Raw genomic sequence first — 26,748 nt, 5'->3', positions numbered from 1 at the left:
AAAAGAAAGAAACTGGACCCTTATATTACAGCATACACATAAGTTCACTTGAAATGGGTTAAATACTTAAATGTGAGACCTGAAATCGTAAAACTCCTAGAAGAAAACATCTTTGATCACATCTTGGCAATGACTTTTTGGGTATAACACCAACAACACAAGCAAAAATAAACAAGCGGAACTACATCAAACTAAAAAGCTTCTGCACAGCAAAGGAAATAATTAAAATAAAAAGGCAAGCTACAGAATAGGATAAAATACTTGCAAACTGTAGATCTGATAAGGGGTTAATATTCAAAATATATAAAGAACTCACATACCTCAATAGCAAAAAGAAAAGTCTGAATTTAAAAATTAGCAAAGCACCTGAATACACATTTTTCCAAAGAAGATATTCACATTGTCAACAGGTACACAAAAAGGTGCTTAAGATCACTAACCATCAGGAAACGCAAATCAAAACCACAATAAGATATCACCTCACACCTGTTAGAATGGTTATTATCAAAAGATAAGAGATATCAAGTGCTGGCAAGGATGTAAAGGGAATTCTTGTGCACTTTCAGTGGGAATGTAAATTGGTATAGCCACCACAGAAAAGAGAATAGAGGTTCCCTGAAAAATTAAAAATAGAACTACTATTGATCCAGGAATCTCTTTTCTGGATATATATCTGAAGGATATAAAATCAGTATCTTTAAGAAATATGTGCACCCCTATGTTCGTTGCAGCATTATTTACAATAGCCAAGACATGGAAACAACCTAAGTGTCCATCAATGGATGAATGTATTAAAAAAATGTAGTGTATATATGCAACGGAATAATATTCAGCTATAAAAAAGAAGGAAATCGTGCCATTTGTGACAACACAGATGAACTTTGAGGGCATTATGCTAAGTGAAATAAGTCAGACAAGAGAAAGACAAATACTGTATGATCTCACCTGTATGTGGAATGCTAAAAAGCCAAACTCATCAAAACAGAGAGTATATTGGTGGTTGCCAGGGGCCGCTAGGTGGGGGAAATGGGAAGATGTTGGTCAAGGGTACTAATTTTCTGCTATAAAATGAATAAGTCTGGGGATATAATGTACAGCATGTTGACTATAGTTAACAATAATGTATTATATACTTGAAAGTTGCTAAGATAGTAAATCTTAAAAGCTCTCAGTATGTGAAGTGGTAAATGCGTAAACTAACCTTAATTATAATATTATTATAATTGATAATAATAAACTAACCATAATTTATAGTAATGATTTCACAATATATACTTAGATCAAATCATTATGTTGTACACCTTAAACTTACACATTGTTATATGTCAACTATATCTTAACAAAGCTGGTGAAAAAAATTTTTAAATATAAAAGCAGATTCTTCCTCCAATCTTACAGACATTTGCCATTTACTTTGTTCAGGAGTTTCTTTTTTCCTTAGATTCCAGTGAATTGTGCTGGGTGTGGGGCAATTATTAGGAATTCTTTAAATGCTTTCAAGAAAGAGGGATTGAATGATTGTAACAATAATTGAATGACTTGCAAAGGAACAGAGGACTTTCCAGAAGACAGTGAAGAGAATTTAGTCAACACAAAGAACTAATCTAACTTCCTGATCCCGCGTGAGATAAAGTGTTAGAAAATAAGACCTTATGAGGGTTTGCTCCAGATATATGTTGATCATAGAGAAATCTCAGTGGGTACAAGAAAGATTTGTAACAAGGTATACAAATGGGAAGCCAAGTCTGGAGAGGAGAAGCATCAGGCATTATGTACATGCGAGACGTGGAAATGATAAATTACTGAATGGACTGAAGTGTGAGAGTGGGTCCAATGTTGCTTGATATGATATAATGGGAAGGGCTGAATATGCTATATGACATGTTTTCCATCTCCCTGAAACAAGTATTTCCAGAAGTTAATGCTGAGCTATTCTAAAATACAAATTGCCTCTTACCTTGCAATTTTTTGTGCAGCATTCCCCAGAACCACAGACTTTACCCTTTTTCAATGTACATGTTCTAGCATCACAGCACTTTTTATGAGTACAATTCTGTAAACAAATGCTCTGTTATTCAATCATGTATGATTAGGTACCATCAGAGAAAACTGCAACACAGAATTTCTTTACAAAGTATGAAGCTTTTCTTAAATTCACAGTTTCAGTAATCCCATTCTTTGTATGAGAATTATAGAGATCAACATCTCATTCACCAGTTAGTAAAAGAAATGTGTTGTTTCAATACATTCCACATGACTTGAACAATATTAACATACTACTGTGGACTCAAAACCTTAGAGGAAATAGTTATTATATACCTTGTTAACTACCATTCTTTTCAAACATTTTCTTATATTCTTGCTTTTATAATAAATTGTATAAGCAAAATCCACTCACATATAGAATTTCTCTGATGTGAAGCTGTCAAAAGCAACATTCAGACTCCCGGCTCGTCTCTCTGAAATGGCAAAACCTCAAACCTCAACCCTAAAAAAAGTGGTCCCAGAAGCCAGGCTAATCTATCCAGATTTGATTTAACTTGGATGTTGGCCCCATACTTACTTATATGTTATAAGAGTCAGTGCCTTCAATCAGCTTTCTAGTCTTCAATAGTAAGTTTGTTCTAAATTAGGTAGTTTGCCAATATGAGAAGTTTGAGTTTCTGCTTTTGTCTTTTTTGTTATTGGTATTTTTTATTGGTATTTTCAGTGAACAACTTGACCATAGGCAGCAGTATTATATTTTTAAAAAGTTATTTATTTCATATATTGACTTGTGTACTCAAAATTTAAATATTCTCTTGGTAGCTTTTTTTTCATACTGTTTCTTTTAATCAAATGTTTGGTTATTCTTAGTTGTTTTGTTTTTTTCAATCCAACTTTGTATATGTAAGGGCAGACCTTTTTAAGATCCAGCAATTTCTCAACTACAATTCAGGTTTTCTTACCTAGGCACTGGTTCCCAAAAGGGTTCAGCTACTCCAGTAAGTTGTGTTCTCTGTATTCACCTGTCAATCTTTCCAGTTTAAGGGGCAGTGTTTTGGTCTGTGACCTCATGATGGATCTAAGAAGAGTTGTTGCTTTTTCAATTTGTCTAGCTTTTATTTATTGTAAGGACTGAGTGGCAACTTCTAAACTTCTCACATGTCAGACTGGAAACCAGAATTCTTAACTGTCTTTTTATGTATTTGAATAAAAGTCTTTGAATTGGCTTTTGAATATATTTTTATATTTACTCATTTAATTTATTTATTCATATAATTTATATTTATTTATTCATTTAATTTATATTTATTCATATATATTTAAATATATGTGAATTATAAATATTTTCTCCCATCCTGAAGCTTGCCATTTTATTTTTCTTGACAGAGACTAAGAGAAAAAGTTTCTAAATTTGATGAAGTACAATTTATCACTTTTTTCTTTAAAACCTCATTCTTATTTGGCATATAAGAAATTTTTCCCTACCACAGGTTCAAAAAGAGTGTTTTCTATGTTTTACCCTAAAAGCTTTAGAATTTTAGCTTTTATATTTAGGTCCTTGAGCCATTTCATGTTAATTTTTTATTGAGGTAACATTGGTTTATAACATTATATAAATTTCAGGTGTACATCATTATACTTCGATTTCTGTATAGACTATATCATGTTCACCACCCAAAGACTAATTATCATCCATCACCATACATATGTGCCCTATTACCCCATGTAGTCACAAATGGTAAGATTTCATCTTTTTATGACTGAAGAGTATTCTATTGTGTATATATACCACATCTTCTTTATCCATTCATCCATTGATGGGCCCTTAGGTTGCTTCCAAGTCTTGGCTATTGTGAATAATGCCACAATGAACATACGGGTGCAAATATCTTTCTGACTTAGTGTTTTTATGTTCTTTGGAAAAATACCCAGAAGTGGAATAGCTGGATCATATGGTAGTTCTATTCTTAATTTTTTGAGGAATCTCCATACTGTTTTCCATAGTGGTTGTGAAGTTTACATTCCCACCAGCAGGTGTATGAGGGTCCCCTTTTCTCCACATCCTCTCCAACACTTGTTATTTCTTATCTTGTTAATTACACCATTCTGACGGGTGTAAGGTGGTATCTCATTGCAGTTTTGATTTGCACTTCCCTAATAATTAGTGATGTTGAACATTTTTTCACGTGCCTATAGGCCATCTGTACATCTTCTTTAGAAAAATGTCTGTTTAGATCTTTGCCCATTTTAATAGGTTTTTTTGTTATTATTGAGTTATATGAGTTCTTTATATTTTTTTGATATTAACCCCTTCTCAGATACATGGTTTGCAAATATCTTATCCCAATTATCTTTTCATTTTGTTGGTGGTTTTCTTTGCTGTGCAGAGGGTTTTAGTTTGATGTACTCTCATTTGTTTATTTTTTTCTTTTGTTTCTCATGCCTGGTAAGACATGGTATTCAACAAGATACTCCTAAGACTGAAGTCAAAAAGCATACTGCCTATAGTTTTCTTCTAGGAATTTTATAGTTTTAGGTCTTGCATTCAAGTTTTTAATCCATTTTGAGTTATTTTTTGTGTATGGTGTAAGACAATGGTCTACTTTCATTCTTTTGCATGTGGCTGTCCAGTTTTCCCAACATCATTTATTGGAAGAGACTTTCCTTTCTCCATTGTACGTTCTTGGCTCCCTTGTCAAAAATTAGCTGTCCATAGATGTGTGGGTTTGTTTCTGGGCTCTCAGTTCTGTTCCATTGATCTGTGTGTCTGTTTTTGTGCCAGTACCATGCTGTTTTGATTACTATAGCTTTATAGTATACTTTGAAATCAGGGAGTGTGATAACTCCAGCTTTTTTTTTTTTTTTTCCTCAGTAGTCCTTTGGCTATCTGGGTCTTTTGTTGTTCCATATAAATTTTGGGATTCTTTGTTCTATTTCCATGAGAAATGTCATTGGGACTTTGATAGGGATTGCATTGAATCTGTAGATTGCTTTAGGAAGTATGGACATTTTAACCATGTAAATATCTTTCCATTTCTTTGTGTCTTCTTTGATTGCTTTCAAAAGTGTTTTATAGGCCGGCCCCGTGGCTTAGCGGTTAAGTGCGCACGCTCCGCTGCTGGCGGCCCGGGTTCAGATCCCGGGCTCGCACCGACGTACCGCTTCTCTGGACATGCTGAGGCCACGTCCCACATACAGCAACTAGAAGAATGTGCAGCTATGACATACAACTATCTACTGGGGCTTTGTGTGGGAAAAAAATAATTAATAAATAAAATCTTTAAAAAAAAAGTGTTTTATAGTTTTCAGTGAAAGGCCTTTCACCTCTTTGGTTAAATTTACTCAGGCATTTTATTCTTTTTGTTGCAATTGTAAATGGGATTGTAGTCTTAATTTCTCTTTGTGATATTTTGTTGTTAGTGTATAGAAATGCAATTGATTTTTGTATGTTGATTTTCTACCCTGCAACTTGACTGTATTCGCTTATTATTTCTAATCATTTTTTGGTCAATTGTTTAGGGGTTACTGTATATAAAATCATGTCATCTGCAAATAATGACAGTTTTACTTCTTCCTTTCCAATTTGGATCCCTTTTATTTCTTTTTCTTGACTGATTGCTCTGGCCAGGACTTTTAACACTATGTTAAATAAGAGTGGTGAGAGTGGGCATCCTTGTCTGGTTCTTATTCTTAAAGGGATGGCTTTCAGTTTTTCACCATGAATTATGATGTTAGCTGTGGGTTTGTCAGATATGGCCTTTATTATGTTGAGGTGCTTTCCTTCTATACCTATTTTATTCAGAATTTTTATCATAAATGTATGCTGTATCTTGCCAAATGCTTTCTCTTCAGCTATTGAGATAATCATATGATTTTTATTCTTCATTTTGTTAATGTGATGTATCATGTTGATTGATTTCCAGATGTTGACACATCCCTGAATCCCTGGAATAAATTCCACTTGATCTTGGGGTATTGTTGTATTTGATTTACTAGTATTTTGTTGAGGATTTCTGCATCTATGTTCATCAGTGATATTGGCCTGTAATTTTCTTTTTTGTGTTGTCCTTTTCTAGTTTTGGTATCAGGGTAGTGTTGGCCTTGCAGAATGAGCTAGTAAGTGTTCCCACCTCTTCGATTTTTTGGAAGAGTTTGAGAAGGATAGGTATTAAATCTTCTTTGAATGTTTGATAGAATTCACCAGGGAAGCTGTCTGGCCCTGGACTTTTGTTTTTGGGGGAGGTTTTTGATTACTGTTTCTATCTGCTTACTAGGGATCGGTCTATTCAGATTTTCTATTTCTTCTTAATTCAGTTTTGGAAGGTTGTATGATTCTAAGAATTTATCCATTTCTTCTAGATTATCAAATTTGTTGGTGTATAGCTTTTCATAGTATTCTCTTAATCCTTTGTATTTCTGTGGTATCATTGTAATTTCTCCACTTTCGCTTCTGATTTTATGTGAGCCTTCTCTCTTTTTTTCTTGTGAGTCTAGCCAAAGGTTTGTCAATTTTGTTTATCTTTTCAAAGAACCAGATCTTAGTTTCATTGATATTTTTATTGTTTTTTAAATCTCTTTTGCATTTATTTCTGCTCTGATTTTTATTTTCTTCCTTCTACTGATTTTGTGCTTTTTTTGTTCTTTTATTCTAGTTCCTTTAGGTGTATTGTTAGATTGTTTATTTGAGACTTTTGTTGTTTGTTGAGGTAGGCCTGTTTGCTATAAACTTCCCTCTTAGTTTGTTATAAACTTCCCCTGATACCAAAACCACTTTTGCTGTATCCCATAAATTTTGGCATGTAGTATTTTCATTTTCATTTGTCTCCAGGTATTTTTTGACATCTACTCTGATTTCTCCATTGACCCAATAGTTGTTAAGTAGCATTTTGTTTAATATCCACATATTTGTGGCTTTTCCAGTTTTCTTCTTATAGTTGATTTCTAGTTTTACACCATTGTGGTCAGAAAAGATGCTTGATATGATTTCAATCTTCTTAAATTTATTGAGTCTTATTTTGTGGCCTAATATGTGCTCTATCCTGGAGAATGTTCCATGTGCATTCGAAAACAATGTGTATTCTGCAGTTTTTGGACAGAATGTTCTGCATATATCTACTAAACCCATTTGGTCTAATATGTCATTTAAGGCCAATGTTTCCTTATTGATCTTTACTTGGATGATCTATCCATTGATGTAAGTGAAGTGTTCAAGTCCCCCACTATTTTTCTGTTACTATCCATTTCTCCTTTAATGTCTGTTAATAATTGCTTATATATTTAGGTGTTCCTACGTTGGGTGCATAGATATTGATGAGTGTTATATCCTCTTGTTGGATTGTTCCCTTGATCATTATGTAGTGCCCTTCTTTGTCTCTTGTGAACATTTTTGTTTTAAAGTCTATTTTGTCTGATATGAGTATTATTACCCCAGCTTTCTTTTCATTGCCATTCAGATGGAGTATCTTTTTCCATCCCTTCACTTTCAGTTTGTGAGTGGCTTTAGGTCTGAAGTATGTCTCTTCTATGCAGCATATATATGGGTCTTGGGTTTTTATCCATTCAGCCACCCTATGTCTTTTGATTGGAGCATTTAGTCCATTGACATTTAAAGTAGCTATTGATAAGGAGGTACTCATTGTCATTTTGTTACTATTTTCTGGGTGTTTTAGTAGTTCTTCTCTGTTCCTTTCTTCTTCTCTTGCTCTCTTCCTTTGTGATTTGATAGCTTTCTTTAGTACTATGTTTGTGTTTCTTTCTCTTCATTTTCTGTGTATTTATTATAGGTTTCTGGTTTGTGATTACCATGAGGTTCATATATAACAACAAAGGTAAATAGCAATATATATTAAGTCGATGGTCTCTTAAGTTTGACCTCTTATTAAAGCCCTACACTTTTACTCCTCTTCCCCTACATTTTATGTTTCTGTTATCATATTTAACCTCTTTTGTGTATGCGTGTGTGTATCGCTTAACCTGTTATAATGGAGATAGATATTTTCAGTACTTTTGCCTTTTGACCTTCATACTAGCTTTATAGGTGGTTGATCCACCACCTTTACTGTAAATTTGCCTTTATCAGTCATAATTTTTCTTTGATAATTTTCTTATTCCTATCTGTGGTCTTTTATTTTCCACTTAAATAAGTCCTTTCAATATTTCTTATACGGCTGGTTTAGTAGTGATAAACTCCTATAGTTTTCGCTTGTCTGGAAAACTCTTTCTCTCTCCTTCCATTCTGAATGATAACCTTGCCAGGTAGAATATTTTGGGCTGTAGGTTTTTTCCTTTAATTACTTTGCATACATCATGCCACTCCCTTCTAGCCTGTGAGGTTTCTGCTGAGAAGTCAGCTGATAGCCTCATGGGGTGTCCTTTGTATCTAACTTGTTGCCTTTCTCGTGCAGCTTTTAGGATTCTCTCTTTATCTTTAATTCTTGACATTTTAATTATAATGTGTCTTGGTGTGGGCCTCTTTGGGTTCATCTGGTTTGGGGCTCCCTTGCTCCTGTACCTGGATGTCTGTTTCCTTCCTCAGGTTAGGGGAGTTTTCAGCTATTATTTCTTCAAATAGGTTCTCTGCCCCTTTGTCTCTCTCTCTCTCCTTCTGGGACACCTATAATACAGATGTTAGTATCCTTGATGTTGTCCCAGAGGTCCCTTACACCATCCCTGGTTTTTTTTTAATTCCTTTTACTTTTTTCTGCTCACCTTTGGTGATTTCCTCTGCTCTTTCATCCAGATCACTGACCCATTCTTCTGTGTCATCTACTCTTGTTGATTCCCTCTGGTGAATTTTTCATTTCCATCATTGTATTCTTCAGCTCTGATTGGTTCTTTTTTATATTTTCCAGTTCCTTGTTGAAGTTCTCACTGTGTTCATCTATTCTTTTCCCAAGATCAATGACCATCCTTATGACTAATAGTTTGTACTCTTTATCAGGTACAGTGTTTCTCTCTTTCATTTAGTTATCTTTCTGAGGATTTATCCTGTTCCCTTATTTGGAACATATTCCTTTTGTTTCCTCATTTTGCCTACATTTCTGTGCCTATATCTATGTATTAGGTAGATCAGCTACGTCTCTTGATCTCGGAAATGTGGCCTTCTATAAGAGATGCCTTATGAGGCCCAGCAATGTGCTTCCCTCTCATCATCTGTTCCAAATGTTCCAGGAGTGTCCCCTGTGTGGGCTACATGTGCCCTTCTGTTGTGGCAGAGTTGCTCTTGTTACGGGTGCACAGGTAGCCTAGGCTGGCCCCTGGGCCAGCTGATTGTAAGGCTCAGCCATGTGTGGCTGCTATGGTCACCTTAGTCACTTTATTGCAGGGGGCAAGCCCTGGCACAGCTGGCTGCAAGGTCTAATAGCACACAACTGCTGCTCCTTTGTTGTTAAGTGAGTCTGGCCCCCAGTGTGACTGGTTGCTAGGCTCAGGGGCTCATGATTGCTGCAGGCCTCCAATGAGGCTCGCTGTGGTGTGACACTATTGTCAGCTCTTTCAGGAGCACAGACGGGTGTGGCTGGGCCCAGGCATGGCAGCACACAATCATTTCAGGGATGGAAATGTGGGGTAGATCCCCTGTGTGGCTGTTAGAGATGGCCAGCAGCACAAGTCTGCTGTGGCTGACATTCCCACAGCCCAGGGGCCCACGGGCCCACAAACCCTGCCAACGCAGGCCCACCCCACACACATGCTCCACTGAGGCAGACCCACTTGCAACACTGCGGAGACCCCACAAACCCCACCTATATGGGCCCTAGAGCTTAGCAAGTGAATCTCTTTTACCAAAGAACTGTAAAGCTTTGTTTTTGGTGTTTTTGTGTTGGTTTCTGGAACGAGTGAATCTGTATGTGGGCCGTTTTTGAGTAGGCTTTTCTTTCTCTAAAGTTCAATAGTTTTTCTGGGTGTATTCTCCTTGGTTTGAAAAGCTAGCAAAGCCAGGTATTATGGGAACTCACCTTGGTTGTGCTGAATTCAAAGGCTGGGACACCTGTTGTGGCATAGATCTCCTGCTCAGATGCCCCACGCTCCTCTGGGCAAAGATTCATACCTTTAAGATTGCTCCCAGCCATGAAGCACCATGGCTAGGATATGGTTTCTTCCTCAGCCAAGGCATATTTCTGCCTCTTCCACCCCTGTCAGTGTTGTCCCTTATTGTGGGTTTTTTTTAATCCAGTTTCCAGATCTCTCTAAGAGGTAACTGTTCCACAGATAGTTGTAGATTTGTTGTGGCCATGGGAGGATGTGAGTTCAGAGTCCTCTTATGCCTTCATCATCCCAGAATCCTCAAGTTGATTTTTGTGTATGGTGAGAGGTCAAGGTTTATTTTATTTACATGGATGTCCAGTTCATACAACACCTTTGTTGAAAAGATTTTCTTCATCCATCGAATTACCTTAACATATTGGCAGAAAATCACTTGACCATACAAAAATCATTTTATTTCTGGATTCTCTATACTGATCCATTAAGGTATATATGTATGCTTTGTCCAATAGCACATTATCTTGATTATAGCTTTATAGAAAATTTTGAAATTTATAGAAAATGAGTGTATGTGCTCCTCCTTTGTTCTTTTTCTTTTAATGCTTTGTCTATTCCAGGTCCTTTGCATTTCCATGTAAATTGTAGTATCAGTTTGTCAATTTCTACAAAAAATGGGTAGTTTAGATTGGGATTGTGTTGAATGTATAGATCAATTTATGTAGAGCTGAAATCTTAACAATATTGTGTCTTCCAATCCATGAAAATGGGATATGTCTCCATTCATTTTAATCTTCTTTCATTTCTCTGAGCAATTTAAGTTTTTATTGTTCAGGTCTTCCACATATTCTGTTAAATTTACCTCCATATATTTCACGTTTTTTGAAACAATATATATGGAAGTGTACTTTTCATTTCACTCCCCACCTGTTTATTGCTTATACATAGGAATCCAGCTGAATTTTTTTATATTGACCTTGTATCCAGTGACTTGCATTCAGTAATTAGTTTTGGTAGCTTTTTGGGGGAGATTGCTTAGGAGTCTCTACTCATGTGACCAAATTGAGCTTGATTAAAGACAGTTTTATTTCTTCCTTTTCAATCATATGTGTTTCTCTATCTTGCCCTACTGCAATGGCTGTAGCATCCACTACAATGTTGGATGAAAGTGGTGAGAATGAACATCTTTGCCTTGCTCCAGATATTAGGGGGAAACATTGAGTCTTTCACCAGTAAGTATGATCATAGTTGTAGGTTTTTCAGAGATGTACTTTATTAGAGTGAGGAGGTTCTCTTCTATTCGTAGAATGCTGAGAGAGTTTATAATGAATTAGTGCTAAATTTTCTCAAATGCTTTTATTCTTCATCTACTCTGTTATTATGGTGAATTACATTGAATGACTTTCATATGTTAAAACAACCTTGTAGTCCTGGGATAAACCCTATTTGATCAAGACTTATTAAACTATTTATATATTGTTCATGAGGGATATTGTTGTGATTTTCTTTTCTTTTAAATGTCTTGTCAGGTTTTGACTTCAGACCAATACTCCCTTTATGAAATGAGTTGCAAACTGCCTCCTTCATCTATTATCAGAAGATTCACGTATAATTGGCATTATTTCTTCCTTATATGTTTGATAAAATTCACTGGTGAAGAAATATGCGTTTGGAGTTTCTTTGTGAAAAATATTTTAATTGCAAATTTAATTTCCTCACTGAATATAGAGATATTCAAATTTTCTCTTCTATCAGCTGTGATAATTTGAGTCTTTTAAGAAACTTGCCAATTTCAACTAAATTGCAAAATTTAGTCGTGTAAAGTAGTTTTTAATATTCCTTATTTTAATGTATGTAGAATCTGTAGAAATGTGCCCTCTGTCATTCCTGATATTATTAATTTGTTTTTGTCTCATTTTTCCTTCATCAGCACAGTGAGAGGTTTATCAAGTATATTGATTTTTTCCAAAGCACCAGTTTTTATTTTCATTGATTTTCATTCTCTGGTTTCTACCTCATTGATTTCTGCTTTTATCTTTATCATTACTTCCTTCTATTTATTTTGGATTTAATTTAGACTAATATTTTAGTTCCCCAAAGTAGCATTCTAAAGAATTGATTTCAGACCTTTCTTCTTCTCTAACATAAGCATCTAAAGCTATAGATTTTACTCAAAACACTGTGTTAGCTGAATCTCATAGATTTTGACATGTTTTCATTTGCATACTGTTAAAAATATATTCTAATTGCCTTTGTGATTTCTTCTTTGAGCCATGGGCCATTTAGAAGTGATCATTTATTTTCCAAGTATTTGGGGACTTTTTAAGATATCTTATTATTGTTGATTTCTAATTTAATTCTCAACACAAAATAAATATGCTGAGATTTATTTCATGGCCAAGAATATATTTTATCTTGATGAATATTCAAAGAGCACTTGAAAAGAATGTTTATATTTAGTTATTAAATATAGTGGCCGGTAAATATCACTTATATTAAGGTCGTTGATAGTATTGTTCAGGTCTCCTAGATCCTTACTGATCTTTTTGTCTAGTTGTTCTATCGCGTACTGAGAGATCCAAAGGAAACCTACCTCCAAATACAATAGTGGATTTATCTGTTTCTCCATTTAGTTCTGTCAGTGATTGCTTCATGAAACTTGAAGATCTAACATGTGTATGTATTTCTGTGTGCATATGATATATTATTGTAAATGTATATATATGTTTATTATTGTATCTTCTTTATGTATTTATCTTTCTATCATTTCGAAGCATTACTATATCTGTCTACTTGTTATATTAATATAGTCACTATAGCTGTCTCATATTTACTGTGTGCTTGTTATATCTTTCTTTTTCCGTCAATATGGATAAGTATGTAACTGATTCTTGATTTTAATCTAGTCAGACAATCTGTGCCTTTAGATCAGTGTTTTGCCTATTTACATTTAATACAATTATTAATATGTGTGTATTTCAATTTGTCATTTTGCTGTTTGTTTCCTATTTGTCTCATCTTATTTTTGTTCTGCGATTCTTCCTTTCTTGACTTATTTTGTGTTAATGAAGTATGTTGAGCATTTCATTTTAACTCCTCTATAGGTTTTTTAGCTATATCTCTGCATAATTTTTCAATATATGCTCTAGTATTTACAGTAAGTATTTTTAAAGTACTATAATCCACTTAGAGTTAATATTGATTTTCTTTAGGTAAATTATAGAAAGTTTGCAAAATTTATTTTAATTTCCTCTTCCATCTTTAGTGCTATCATTGTTATTGTATAGATGTAGATATATAGATACACACACATATATACACATCCATGTGTATGTGTATTTGTGTTTATATGTATATATACATATGTACATCCATAAGCACATACACATCCATATTTACATGTGAGTATATATGTACCTAAGTAAACACATATGTATGTACATGTGTATACATATTTATATATACATGTGTTTGTGTGTATTTATATATGAATGCATAGTATATGTGTGCATATATTTACATATGTGTACCTGTATATAGCATAGTGAAATTAAGAGAAGAAAAGAAAAAACATATATAATTATTTATATTACCCACATATTTATAGTTTCCTGTGCTCATCTTTCTTTCTCTAGATCCGACTGGTCATCTACTGCCTTGGCCCTTCAGCCTGAAGAATTTCAAATTCTTACCATTTTTTGTAGTGCAACTTAGAGGCCATTATATATTGTCTCAGCTTTTGCTTAACTGAGAATAACTTTATTTGCTTCTATTTTAAAGGATAATTTCTTTGGGTATAGAATTTTTGGTTGTTAACTTTTTTTTTCTTTCAGCACTTTTTTTTTCTTTTTTGCTGAGGAAGATTTGCCCTGAGCTAACATCTGTTGCCAATCTTCCTCTATTTTGTATGTGAGCTGCTGCCACAGCATGGCCACTGACAGATGAGTGGTGTCGGTCCATGCCCAGGAACCGAACCCAGGCCACTGAAGCAGCCTGTGCTGAACTTAACCACTAGACCACTGGGGCTGGCCCTCTTTCAGCACTTTTAATTTGTCATTCCAAAGTCTACTGACCTCCATTATTTGTGATAAGAAGTCAGCTATATTTTGTATCATTGGACCCCATATCTAATGTGTATTTTTTTCAGGCTGCAATTAAACTTTTCTTTTATCTCAAGGCTTTGAGAGGTCTTACTGTGCTGTATATAGAATTGGTTTTCTTTGTGTCTATCTACTTATAGTTATCTGAGCATCTGCGACATGTAAGTAAATGTTTTTCTTCAAATATGGAAAATAGTAGGCATTATTCCTGCAAATATTTTGTTTCTGCTGCATTTTTTCTCTTTTCTTTATCTTGAAATCCAATTACACCTATATTGGGCTGCTTAACATTTCCTTTCAGGTCCCTGAGGTTTTGTTCATTTTTCTTCAACTTTTTTTCTCTCTGTTCTACAGATTTTACAGATCTTAATGCTCTATTGTCAAGTTCATGGACTCTTTATTCTGACACGTCTCGTGCTTTTGGGCCCATCCAATGAATTTTTCATTTAAGTTATTGTACATGTCACTTCTAGACTTTAAGGTTATATGTTTTTATGGTTATTTATCCATTGAGATCCCTTAGCTGCTCACTCATTAAGTTAATTTTTCCTTAAATTATTTGAGCATAATTTCCTTTAATTCTCTTAATACACTCAAAACAACTACTCTGAAGTCTTTATCCGCTAAATACAACATCTTGGACTCAGAGTCAGTTTCCCTTAACTGCCTATTTTCCTGAATATGGTTCACACTTTCCTGTTTCTCTGAATGTCTAGTAATTTTTGGTTAATAAGTTGGGCATTATAGAGAAAATGATACAATGACTGTATTCAGCTGTGTCCTTCTGGAGATGTCCTAGCAGGGAGTGGAGTTGCCTGGGCATAAACTATAAACTTTGTCTCCCTTGCAATGTGCAGCAGCTATCTCTGCTCAGCTCAGATGGCTTCCATCTGCTGAATGTTTAGCTTCATTCCCTGATGTAACGTAGCGTTCAGCCAATGATGTAGGCAGAGGCCACACTTAGATTTTAGAGTACAATCTATCTGCAGTTTCCTTGTTTCTGAAGATCCCTCTTTAACTTCCAGTTGCAGTTCCAGTCTGAGGCTCTGTATTCTGACATCTGAAACCAATATGGCTGCAGATTTCTGCTGCCTGAGTTGCACGTAGTTGGAAAATAGTCTCTAAAAACATTATCAATCTCACAGAGCTCACCTGATACACCTGTGTCTTTCAAGGGTCTCACCCTTCTCTCCTGCCCCATGGGGTGTTTCTGGCCCATGCATATTCATACAGTTAATAATCAGATTTGAGGCCTCACCACTTTCATGATTCTCCCACTTTCAGGATTTTCTCCTTAAATTTCTAGTGGCTTTCATCCCTGAACTCTGTTCTCTGCCACACTGAGTCAGCAGGGCTGCAGTTTTCCACAGTCATTTAATTCAGCCACAGCTATGGAGGTGGAGGAGCACCCTTAGGCTACAAAGACATAATTTCACAATCTCTACCTATTCCAGCCACAGTTTTTCAAGAGTACGCTCCTCTGGCTTCTTTCTTCATTTGGATAGGTTCCAGTGCCATTAAATTATATATATATACATATATATATATATATGTATATATATATGTATAATAGTTGGAAAAGATGATAAAGACCCTTGTCTTTATTATATATATATACATATATATATGTATATATATGTAGCATATATAAATGTGTATATTTGTATATAATACATTATATATATTTATATATTTAAGATATATTTACATATCTAATATATTCCATATTTTACAATTGCTATCTCTGAGAGTTTTCATACAACTACTTCACTTTGTTGTCAATACCTCCTCTATCATCTTTCATATTTGTTTTGGTTTGATCTTAGTTCCATATTTTTCTTCAAGTACTTTGTTAGAAATTTCTTTATTAAATGTGTTCTTAAACACTTTACTATATGCATTACAGAGTGGGTATCACTTCCATTCACTGAAATAATACTGTGCTAAATACATCTTTCAAGTAGCTTGTTACAAACATCTTTACTAAATGTGTTATTAAACACTTCTATGTTTTTATATTTTCTACAAGTGATAGATTTCATTTTAAAATATTTTTAATTGGTATCACCTGTCAATGCAAAATTTTTTCTCCCTATATTAGCAAGCAATACATTTTGCTATCCCATTGGTAATAGTCTATAGTCTTGAGAGGTTTGTCTGTTTTTTTTACTGCTTATTGTTAATGGTATATTTCTTGAACTCCTTAGACACTGTTTGTGATCACTAATTATAAATTTGGAGCTGATGCCTACACTAAAGAAAGTCCGAAGGTAATATCTGAAGACCCTGAAACATTATCTAAAGGACCTTTGCTCTCCACTTCAAAAAAATAGCAAAATTAGGAGATTTAAAGGCTTCTGTATTCCCCAAATATTCTTTTTCAAATTTATTTTTATAAAAGACAAGGGTCTTTATCATCTTTTCCAACTATTATACACATATATAGGGAATAAAAAAAATTTGAAAAACTTTATACTAACCGCTGGAGTGCCACAGTCACACTGTTCACCTTGATCCAACACTCCATTGCCACATGCCCTCCTCTGTCTGTAAACTGGCACCTCTGGAACGATGTTCTGAAGACAGTCAAGGCCAGAATTTGAAGCAAAATATTTAAAGTCATCCAAACTACAGGTGCTAAAATCCTTTACACCTCCAGAGTACCTAAAATATAAAAAATATGGGCACAACAAAAATTACTGCTGTATATCTCTACATTTCTCCAAATGTACCGTATTTTGAAGAGAGATTTAAAGGGCATTATTCTTCATGGAAAACAATAAGCACACTTTTAAAAATATTGATTGCATTGCTAACATGTTTTAATATGGTTTTTACATTTAATCAAGAAAATTCTTGTAATGAAAAATAAAAATTCCAAAATCTTTTTCTTGCCATCCATCCTGTTTTAAACAAGACTATTATTTACCTATCCTATGACCTTTATTAAGTCTTTAAACATAGCAACTGTGTTATTCTTATTTACCTTCCCAGTGCCAAACAATTGAATTTTAAATTTTTGGCCTCAGTATTTAATATACTTTTTATGTATTTATATCATTTTTGTATTTTTTCTGTAAATACTGACATGCACATGTTTGTATTAACTTTAATAGCATATTTGTTCTCCATAATTAAACAGTTTTCAAATAAAAACCCGATGTTTTAACCACACTATGGGAGAGGCCACAGGAGTACCTGTCCTGACAGAGGGACACAGCTGTTAGCACTGTGGTAGCAGCTCAGCATCCAACCGAAACACAAGAAACAAGACGATCTAAGAGTAAAGACTATGCCCTAGACCAAAGGTTGACAAACTCTTTCTGTAAAGGGCCTGATAATAAATATTCTAGGCTTATATGCCATATACTCTGGTGCAACTACTAAGCTCTGCCATTAGTGCAAAAGCAGCCATAAACAATATTTAAACCAATAAGCCTGGCCATATTTCAATAAAATTCTTTTTACAAAACAAGGTGCCAGCCAAAGGTCTATGAACTGTTGTTAGCTGACCTCTGCCCTATATGAAAATCTTCTCTACATCAATTTTAACAGAGCCTAAATTCAAGTCTTGACAAGATCCCCAGAGGAGATCGGGTTTGGAAGTTCAGTCCTGCCAATTTAGAGGGATTTGGAAATACCTTGAGTTTTCTGTAGATCATACTAACAAACCATAAAACCAAGAATTTAAAATTCAAAATGATTAGCTAATAAATGAATTGCCTGGTAGGAAAAGAATCAATGATTTTCAGAGGAAGGTAGGCGAATCCACGCTTTCTATTGTATTATCAAAAATATCCAATATGCCAATAGTAATAACAGACATACAAAGAAATAAGAAAATGTGATCTATAGTCAATTTAAAAAAAGCAGTAAATAGAAATCAACACTGAGATGACCCAGGTATCAGATTTGGCATACAGATACTTAAAAGGAACCACTATAAATACACTCAAATAATTAAAGAAAGATGTTTAAATAATTCAGAGAAATTACAGTCTTACAATTCTAGAGCAAGGAAAACTAATTGTAAACAGAAATCAGATCAGTTGTTGCCTGGGGCAAGAGTGGAAGGTAGAAGGAGAGCCAAAGGTCACAAAGGAACTTTCTATGGAGACGGAAATGTTGCATAGCCTGACTGACACTGTGGTTCAGAGATTTATATATATTTGTCAAAAGTCATAAACTCGTACACTTAAAGTATGTAAATTTCACTGTGGACAAATCATACCTCCATAAAGCTGAGTTTTTATAAAGCATATAAATAAAACACTCAAAAAGATGGTGAAATAATATTCTTCTAAGAAATGATTTATCACAGGGGAGAAGAAATAAATTTAGTTATTATCTACTTTGTGCCTTTACAAAAATTGGGGATATCATGGATTCAATAATCAAAGGATAAAATGAAATAAGGAGAAAATATACTGAGTTGATTAGGTCATTTTTTGCAGCATATTTACTGAGCACTTTTCTAGGCAAGTGGTATGTAGTAAAAAGTAGACCAAGTATCTGCTAGGGGCAAAAAGTATAAACATCGGAAAATAAATATGTGAAATAAGTCAGATAGTTATTGGAATGATAAAGAAAAGTAATAAAACAACATGATGTACAAGGGAATTAAAGATACTATTTTAGAAGAGAAGATATATTTATTTAAAAAAAATAGTGTAGCTGACATCATACTTATCGTGAAAAACTGAATGCTTTTCCCATAAGATTGGAAACAAGTCAAGGATATCCACTCTCACCACATCAATTCACACTGGACTGAAGTTATTTCAAGTGCAATTAAGCAAGAAAAAAGAATTACATGAAAATAGATGGAAAGGAAAAAATAAAACTGTTCTTATTCATGGATGACAAGAACTTGTTTGTAGGAAACCTTAAGGAATCAAAAAATAAAATCTCCTGGAATTTCTAATGAGTTTAGGAAGTTTTTGCAGCACAGAAAGTCAATCTACAAAATTCAATTATATTTCTATGTACTAGCAATGAACAATTTGAAAATGAAATTAAGAAAACAATTCTACTCATAATAGCAAAAAAAATAATAAAATATGTGAGGATAAATTTAACAAAGGAACATAAACTGTAAAATACAATACATTGCTGAGAAATACTGGAAAAGATGAAAAAACTTGGGGACTTGCACTACCTGATTTCAAAATTCAATATAAAGCTACAGTAATAAAGACGGTATGCTTTTTTCCATAAGGGTAGGCATACAGAGTAATGATATAAAATAGACACTCCAATTTAAAAAAATCCACATATTTATGATCAATTTATTTTTGACAAAGTTGCCAAGGCAATTAAATGGGGGAAAGATGGGTCTTTTCAATAAGTGGTATTGGAATAATTGGAAATCTGTATGGCCAAAATGAAAATGAACTTAAACATGCACAATAAACTCAAAATCTATCATGAAACTGCATATGAGAGTTATGAAACCATGAGGCATAAAAGAAAAAAATTGATAAACTGTACTTCATCAAAATTAAAAACATTTTCTTAAAAAAAGGCACTATATGGAGGAAATATTTGAAAATCATGTGTCTGGTAAAGGAATCATAGCCAGAATATATATAAACAATTCTTACAACTCAATAAGACCATGAAAATCTCAATTTTTATTTTAAAAAAATGGACAAAAGGTGTAACTAGGCTCTTCACCATAGAAGATATACGAAACTATTAAGCGTGAAAATATGTTCAACATCATTAGCCTCTAGGGAAATGCAGATGAAAACCAATATGAGATAATACTACATACCCACTAAAATGATTCAGATTAAACATACTGAGCATACCAAGTCTTGGTGCTGATGTGGAACCACCAGGACTGGCTATATAATTTGCAAGAGACAATGCAAAACGGAAATGCAGGGCCCCTTGCTTATAAAGCAGGGAAAAAGTACTATTAATGGTACTAAAATAAAAAGCTTTTTCCTTTCTTCAGCAGTCTCTCTCTCAATGGGACATGGTATTATTTATTTCCAATTTAATATCTTTCAAAATAATTTTTTTAATTTAAATTATTAACAGGAATGGTACTATTCAGCCTTATATTGTACAATGCCAGTTTTAAATGCAAATATCAAAGCATTTAACTTTATGCAGATTCACTGAAATAATAGAATTCTCACGGTTTGTCCCTAGAGGGTGCCTTCAATCTGGCCAGAAGAGAAAAATACAAGCCAGACTCTGGAAGGTAGGAAGGAAGAAGAAAGATTCCCCAGGCATGGAGAGGCCTGGGGAATGTTAGGCCTATTTTCGTGTGTGCTCCATCTGCACTCGAAAAGAATGTGTATTCTGCAGTTATTGGGTACAGTGTTGTATAATTTTCAGTTACTTCAGTTTGGTTAATAGAAGTATATAAATTCCTAACCAAAAAATTTTTAAAAAGTAATATGTATATTTAATAAAGAAAATTATCTTACACTGCATCTGGTGACATTGTGCAGATATCTCCTGAACAAAGGCAGGTGTCAGTATCGTCATAACCCAATCCCAGATTAAAGCCAAGCAACTGCACGATACTGATAGTATATGACTCCAAGGATAAACCCTCTGGATACTAAATATAAAGAAAAGTTTTAAAAAAGAAATTAGCTAACAATCCTATTCAGTTATAAAGAAAACACTATTTACTATAATCAAAAATTAGTATATAAAACTCATGTTTAAAATTTATTAATGCATCTAAGATACCTATGTAGATACAATTGTAGTCGAGTTACATAAGCATTTGGATGTTAGACATTAAACATGAATGAGTAAACACAATAGTTTAATTTCAAAATACTATTACTTAATGACAATACCAGCTATCTTAGCAAATCTGATAGAGTCTTAAACATCACATTGTATTGCTTCTTTGAATTATTTTACACAAAAGACCTTTAATATTTTAATGATCAATTCTACATTCTCTTAATAGTAGGAAGCCTCTAAAATGGACCCTAATGATTCCTGCCTTCTTTTATTTAAGTCCTTGTATATTCCCACTCCATTGAGTATGGGCTGGACTTATTGACTTGCTTCCAATTAACTGAATATAGAAGAAGTGATGGGTCATCATTTCCAAGATATGTTATAAAAAGACTGACTTCTTGGATTCTATGTCTCACTCTCCCTTGCTCTCTCTGGGGCAGCCAGTCATGAAGTAGGCCTATGGAGAGGTCTACATTAGTGAACTTGGAAACAGACTTTCTAAAGTCAGCCAACAGCCACATGACTGAGCTTGGAAGCAAATCTTCACACGTTGAACCCTGAGACAACTACAGCCCTATGTGACACCTTGATTTCACCCACTAAGCTGCTCCTAGATTCCTGACCCATAGAACTGTATTGTTTTCACCTGCTACGTTTTGGTATAATTGGTTATGTAGCAATAAAAGACTAATACACCCTCATTAGGTATTGTTGTTCTTCTTTGAATCATTTCTAATTTCTGCACACAGATGTTTATGGCAGCTTTATTCATAATTGCCAAAACTTGCAAGCAACTATGATGTCCTTCAGTAGGTGAATAGATAAACTGTGGCATATTTCAGACAATGGAACATTATTTAGCACTAAAAAGAAATGAGCTATCAAGTCATGAAAAGACAAGGAGGAACCTTAAATGCATATTACTAAGTGAAAGAAGGCAATCTGAAAAGCCTACATACTGTGTGATTCCAACTATATGACATTCTGGAAAAAACAAAATTATGAGGACAATAAAAAGATCCATGGTTTTGGGTGGGGAGGGGAGAAATTAATAGGCAGAGCACAGAGGATTTCACGGGTAGTGAAAATACTCTGTACAATACCATAATGATGGATACATATTATTTGTCCAAATCCATAGAATGTACCACACCAGGATTGAACCCTAAGGTAAACTATGGACTTTGGGTGATTTTGATTGGTCAATGTAGGTTCATCCTTGGTAAAAGGTATACCATTCTGGTGAGTGATGTTGATAACGGAGGAGGCTATGTACGTATGGGGGCAGGGGGTACCTTCCCTTCAGTTTTGCTGTGAACCTAAAACTTCTCTAAAAAAATACTCTCAAAAAAAACATAGTTGGTTCCTGATGGACCTGAAGTGAGAAAGCATTGTGAGGGAGTGGCAAATAAAGAACAGTTCAGAGGAGAAGATGTCTATGATCCATGAAGATGTTTCTAAATTTTCTATCCCACATATTGCCCTGGGTTGCTTATTGTTCAACTATAGCCACTAAGAGGTAGAAAACAACAACCAACTGATGCATCAGACATTTCAGTCCACCTTCAGAGAAGAGATAGTAATATCCTTTACTGGAAGACTGCCTGAACTCAAGCAATCCCTCCGTCCTTTATCCCAGCTTTTGATCAAAAGCAGTTCTTAGGACAAAATACAAGGCCTTGCTAGGACACTCTTTATCCCCTTTGGAGCTAAAGACATCATTAATAGAAACCAAGGAACACATTTCACTTCTCAGAAGACACAATACTGGTTTCTTGAAAAAGATATTCAATATACCTTTCATGTCCCTGATAAGTCCCAGATAGCTGGCTTAATTGAGAAATATAATGGTCTTCTCAAACAATTCCTTTTCAAATTCTAGTCCAGCAAATGGACCCCTAAATGGGTGTCTATATTGTCCACGGTTTTCATCTCTCTTAATTGAAGAGAGATGCTTGGTTGACTTGCACCTCAAACCAACTTTAAAACACTTTCCCATTGCCCTCTCCTATATTTAAAGGGGGTATGTCTTGCCTCCAGGTAAATATAGACTCACTATATATGAGGCCCTTTAATTATGTCTCCCCTATCTTTATAATTTTTTTATCTAGCCCTATCCCATAAGGGCCGGAGGCCAGATCCAGGCTGCATACTCTCCTGGGATCTGTTAACCATAGATTTTCCCATGGCCCAGGCAGCTGCTAATCTGATATGAAACCGATTTGAGCCTAAACTCCTACCACTACAGAAATAAAACTGTAAAGAGCAGCTGCTTGACAGTAGCCCAGCATCATGGGCTACACAGACAGCAAGCTCAGAAAATACAATAGACTCCCTAATATCAAAGTAAGAAAACCAATAAATTTCCTGGGTTCAATTTGTGCCATAAGAGAGGCAGTCTTTGAGCAGGCCTGGGGTGGAGGTTTTAGTGTCTGGGGTAAGTTGTTATAATTGTTTGTAAAGGAGGTATAAATTGATCATAAGTGATGGCTTCTCTAACTAATGAAAATGAGATTTAATGCATGTGCCTTGTGACACCTATTCAGCTGTGGTGTGAGAAAACGTGTGTGTGTATGTGTGTGTACATGTGTGCACTTATTTATATATATGTTAATGAGGTCATTAGACAATGGATAAAAGCAATCAATAAGACAGTGATACTGTGATACTTAATGAATGAGGAAACCACAAATTGAGATGGTTGAACAACTTGCACCAGAATACACCTAGCAACTAGGTCTGATTTCTAATCACAGAATGAAGGCAGATACAGAATATAAGAAGAACTTTTGGTCTTCAAACATTCCCCAAGTTACCAATGTCTTTAAGGCAAATAGCCCAAAACATCTCTTCTACCTTCTCTTCAAGGCTGCCTGTATCAGACATGGAGGGGTCTAGGCTGTGTTCACAAATAGGTGAACTGCACCACTCTCCTTACAATCCACCTGGAAACCCCAACCAGTAGTGACTGGCCAGGCTTCTCATGGCTGAGACTCCATTACGTTTATGGAATGTTCAAGAGCACATTTCCTAGCGTGATAAACGTTGCCAAGGAACCTCCCTTGTCATGCAAACCTGAGACTATCTGTCAAACCACAGAGACCACAATGAAGTGAGCAGAGCTCACCTTAGCTCTTTCCCAAAATTTACTCACTCTCTTTTCATTCTACAGATACTTGTTAAGGGCCAACTGAGAATTCAGCAGCAATTGCTAACATTTGTGTGCCAGGCCCTGTAATGAGTTATTTATGTTTATTAACACATTTAATATTCACAAAGACCCTTTGAAGTAGGTACTAGTCTTACCCCCATTTTACAAATGAGGAAACTGAGGAACACACAGTAACACACCCAAGGTCACCCACCTGGCAAGTGGTGGAGCTGAACAGACACCCAGGAAATCTGCTTATACACTATCATGAATGTTATAACAAAGACACAGCCCCTGCCCTCAGGGAACTTCCATATAACGGAAAATATAGAGGTAAACCATTAATTTTGAGTGAATGGTTTAGTAAAAAAAAAAAAAAAAAAAGACAGAGATTGTCAGAGTAGATTAAAAAACAAGACCCAACTACAGTTTGTCTACAAGAAATCCACTTAAATGTAAAGACACAGATAGATTAAAAGTAAAAGGATGGAGAAAGATATACAGGCTTACACTAATCAACAGAGAACTGGAATAGCTATGTTAACATCATACAAAGAAGACTTCAGAAAAAATAAAATTATCAGGGATATAGAGGAGCATTACATAATAATAAAGGCGTCAATTCTCCAAGAAGACATAACATTCCTTAATGTATATGCACCTAACAACAGAGTGCCAAAATTCATGAGGCAAAAAAATGGCAGAAAAGGAGAAACAGACAAATCCACTGTTACAGTCAGAGACTTCAGCATCCCTCTATCAGTAATTGGCAGACACAGCAGGTATAAAATGAGTAAGCATATACTTGAATTGAACAGCATCATCAATCAACTAAATCTAATTGATATTTATAGAATACTTCATCCAACAACAGCAGAATACGCAATCTTCTCAACCTCATATGGAACATTCATCAAAATAGACCACATTCTATGCCATAAAACACATCTCAACAAATTTCTTTAAAAAAGGAAAACATACACTGTATGTTCTTAGACCACAATGTAGTTAAACTAGATATTAGCAACAGAAATATATTTGTAAAAATCCCAAAATATTTAGAGATTAAATAGCACATTCCTAAATAATCCATAGGGTAAAGAAGAAGTCTCAAGAGAAATTTTAAAATATTTTAAACTAAATGAAAATGAAAACATGACTTATCAAAATTTGTGATATGCAGTAAACGCAGTGCTTAGAGAGAAATTCACAGCAGGGATGAATGCACGTATTACAAAAGAAGAAACATCTAAAATAAATAATATATGCTTCTACTTTAGAAACTAGAAAAAGAACAAATTATATCCACAGTAAGCAGAAAGAAAGAAATAATTAACATTAGTACAGAACTCAATAAAATTGAATACAGAAATTAATACAGAAAACCAACAAAACAAAAAGCTAGTTTTTGAAACATCCATAAAATTAAAAAAACCTATAGTAACCAAGAAAAAAAATGAGTGAAGACACAAATTACATCAGAAATGAAAGATAAATAATCTAGATTACACCCTCCTTAGCAGAAGCCAACTCAAAGATTATGCAAATATTGGACTAAGCAAACAAGGACTTTAAAATAACCATGATAAGAACATATATGAGAGTGACATCAGCAAGATGGCAGAATAGGCGGTCCCTTGTTCACACCCTCTCTCAGCAACAATAATTTGGCAGCCAACCATGGACAAAAGTGACTTTGTGGGAGCTTTGGGATCCAGGTAGGAGACTGTGAAACTTCAGTGGAGCCCTAAGCTGAGGACAGCCACTTTGAGAAGGCAGTTCCATGCCCAGGTGCCAGATCCTGACTATGGTCCTGGGCTACAGATCTGGAAACAGCCATGTCCCCCTGTGGATTTGGCTACAGCTCCATTTGGCTTTGGTCCTGCCACTAGCCTATCCACCAAGGGACCTGGCAGGAGTTACACCCACCTGTGCCTGGAGTAACAAGTCCATCAACCTCAGTCCTGGCTGTGGACCTGAGCAACCCATGACCCAGCTCCAGCACCAATTAGTCACCAATCCTGCCTGCACAGGGACCATGCAGGAGACACTTATCTATGCCCCTGAGGTGGGCCCTCTGACTTTGGTTCAACTATAGGCCCTGAAACAGCTCTAGAACTTGGCTGCAGCCCCTCCCAGCCTGTCTGGAAGCAGTCCTTCCTGCCCAGGATTTTCCAGGAGATACATTTGTCCCTGACATTTGTCCATGACCCTAGAGGAGGGCCCACCAAACTCAAACCATCTATGAATCTTAGAGCAACCCTGTAACCTGGCTGCAGAGTAAGATAAAGGATCCTATAGATGAAATGGTATTTCATATTGTGTATGCATCTGGGTAGCCTGAATAATGTCGTGATATTCCTAAGACGTTAAGAAACTCTCACAGCCATGGCACAGGAGCAGTCTTGCCTGCCCAGGGACTCAGAAAGACACATGTCCACCCATGCTACTAGAAGCAGTCTTACGAACCTTGGTCCAACTGCAAACCCTCAAGTGACCCTATAATTCAGTTCCAGCTCCTCTAAGCTGCAGTCCAGGACATTCCTGCCCAACCAGAGACCACTGTGAGACATGCCTGTCTGTGCTCCCAGAGGCAGGCCTGCTGACCTGTCTGACCACAAACCCTAAAGCAGCCCTGTGACTTGGCTCTAGGCCCACCTAGCTACAGTCCAGGAGCAGTCCTGCTCACTCACTCATCAGTGTCCACAGAGGCAGGCCCACCACACTCAGTCTGAATTTTGAACCCAAGGCAGCCCTGGGACTTGGAGCTAGCCCTTTTCAACCATGGACTAAGAGCAGTCCTTCCTGCCCAGG

The 26,748-nt window shown here is 35.3% G+C and overlaps 2 protein-coding genes across 5 annotated transcripts in view; both read right to left on the bottom strand.

Moving 5' to 3' along the window:
• Positions 1 to 26,748, bottom strand: part of LOC131394054 (disintegrin and metalloproteinase domain-containing protein 5-like) — a 601,035-nt gene that overhangs the window by 506,326 nt on the left and 67,961 nt on the right. The window lies entirely within an intron of this gene.
• LOC131394056 (disintegrin and metalloproteinase domain-containing protein 5-like) lies at positions 1,663 to 20,648 on the bottom strand. Its single transcript, XM_058525265.1, has 3 exons — positions 20,510 to 20,648; positions 16,547 to 16,730; positions 1,663 to 2,053 (listed from the first exon to the last, which is right to left on the bottom strand). Exons 1-3 carry the CDS (start codon positions 20,524 to 20,526, stop codon positions 1,919 to 1,921), a joined length of 336 nt encoding a protein of 111 aa, XP_058381248.1. The 5' UTR covers positions 20,527 to 20,648; the 3' UTR covers positions 1,663 to 1,918.

Source organism: Diceros bicornis, chromosome 29, assembly GCF_020826845.1.
Source record: "Diceros bicornis minor isolate mBicDic1 chromosome 29, mDicBic1.mat.cur, whole genome shotgun sequence".
NCBI classification, from domain to species: Eukaryota; Metazoa; Chordata; class Mammalia; order Perissodactyla; family Rhinocerotidae; genus Diceros; species Diceros bicornis.
This window is presented reverse-complemented; position numbering and strand designations above follow the sequence as displayed.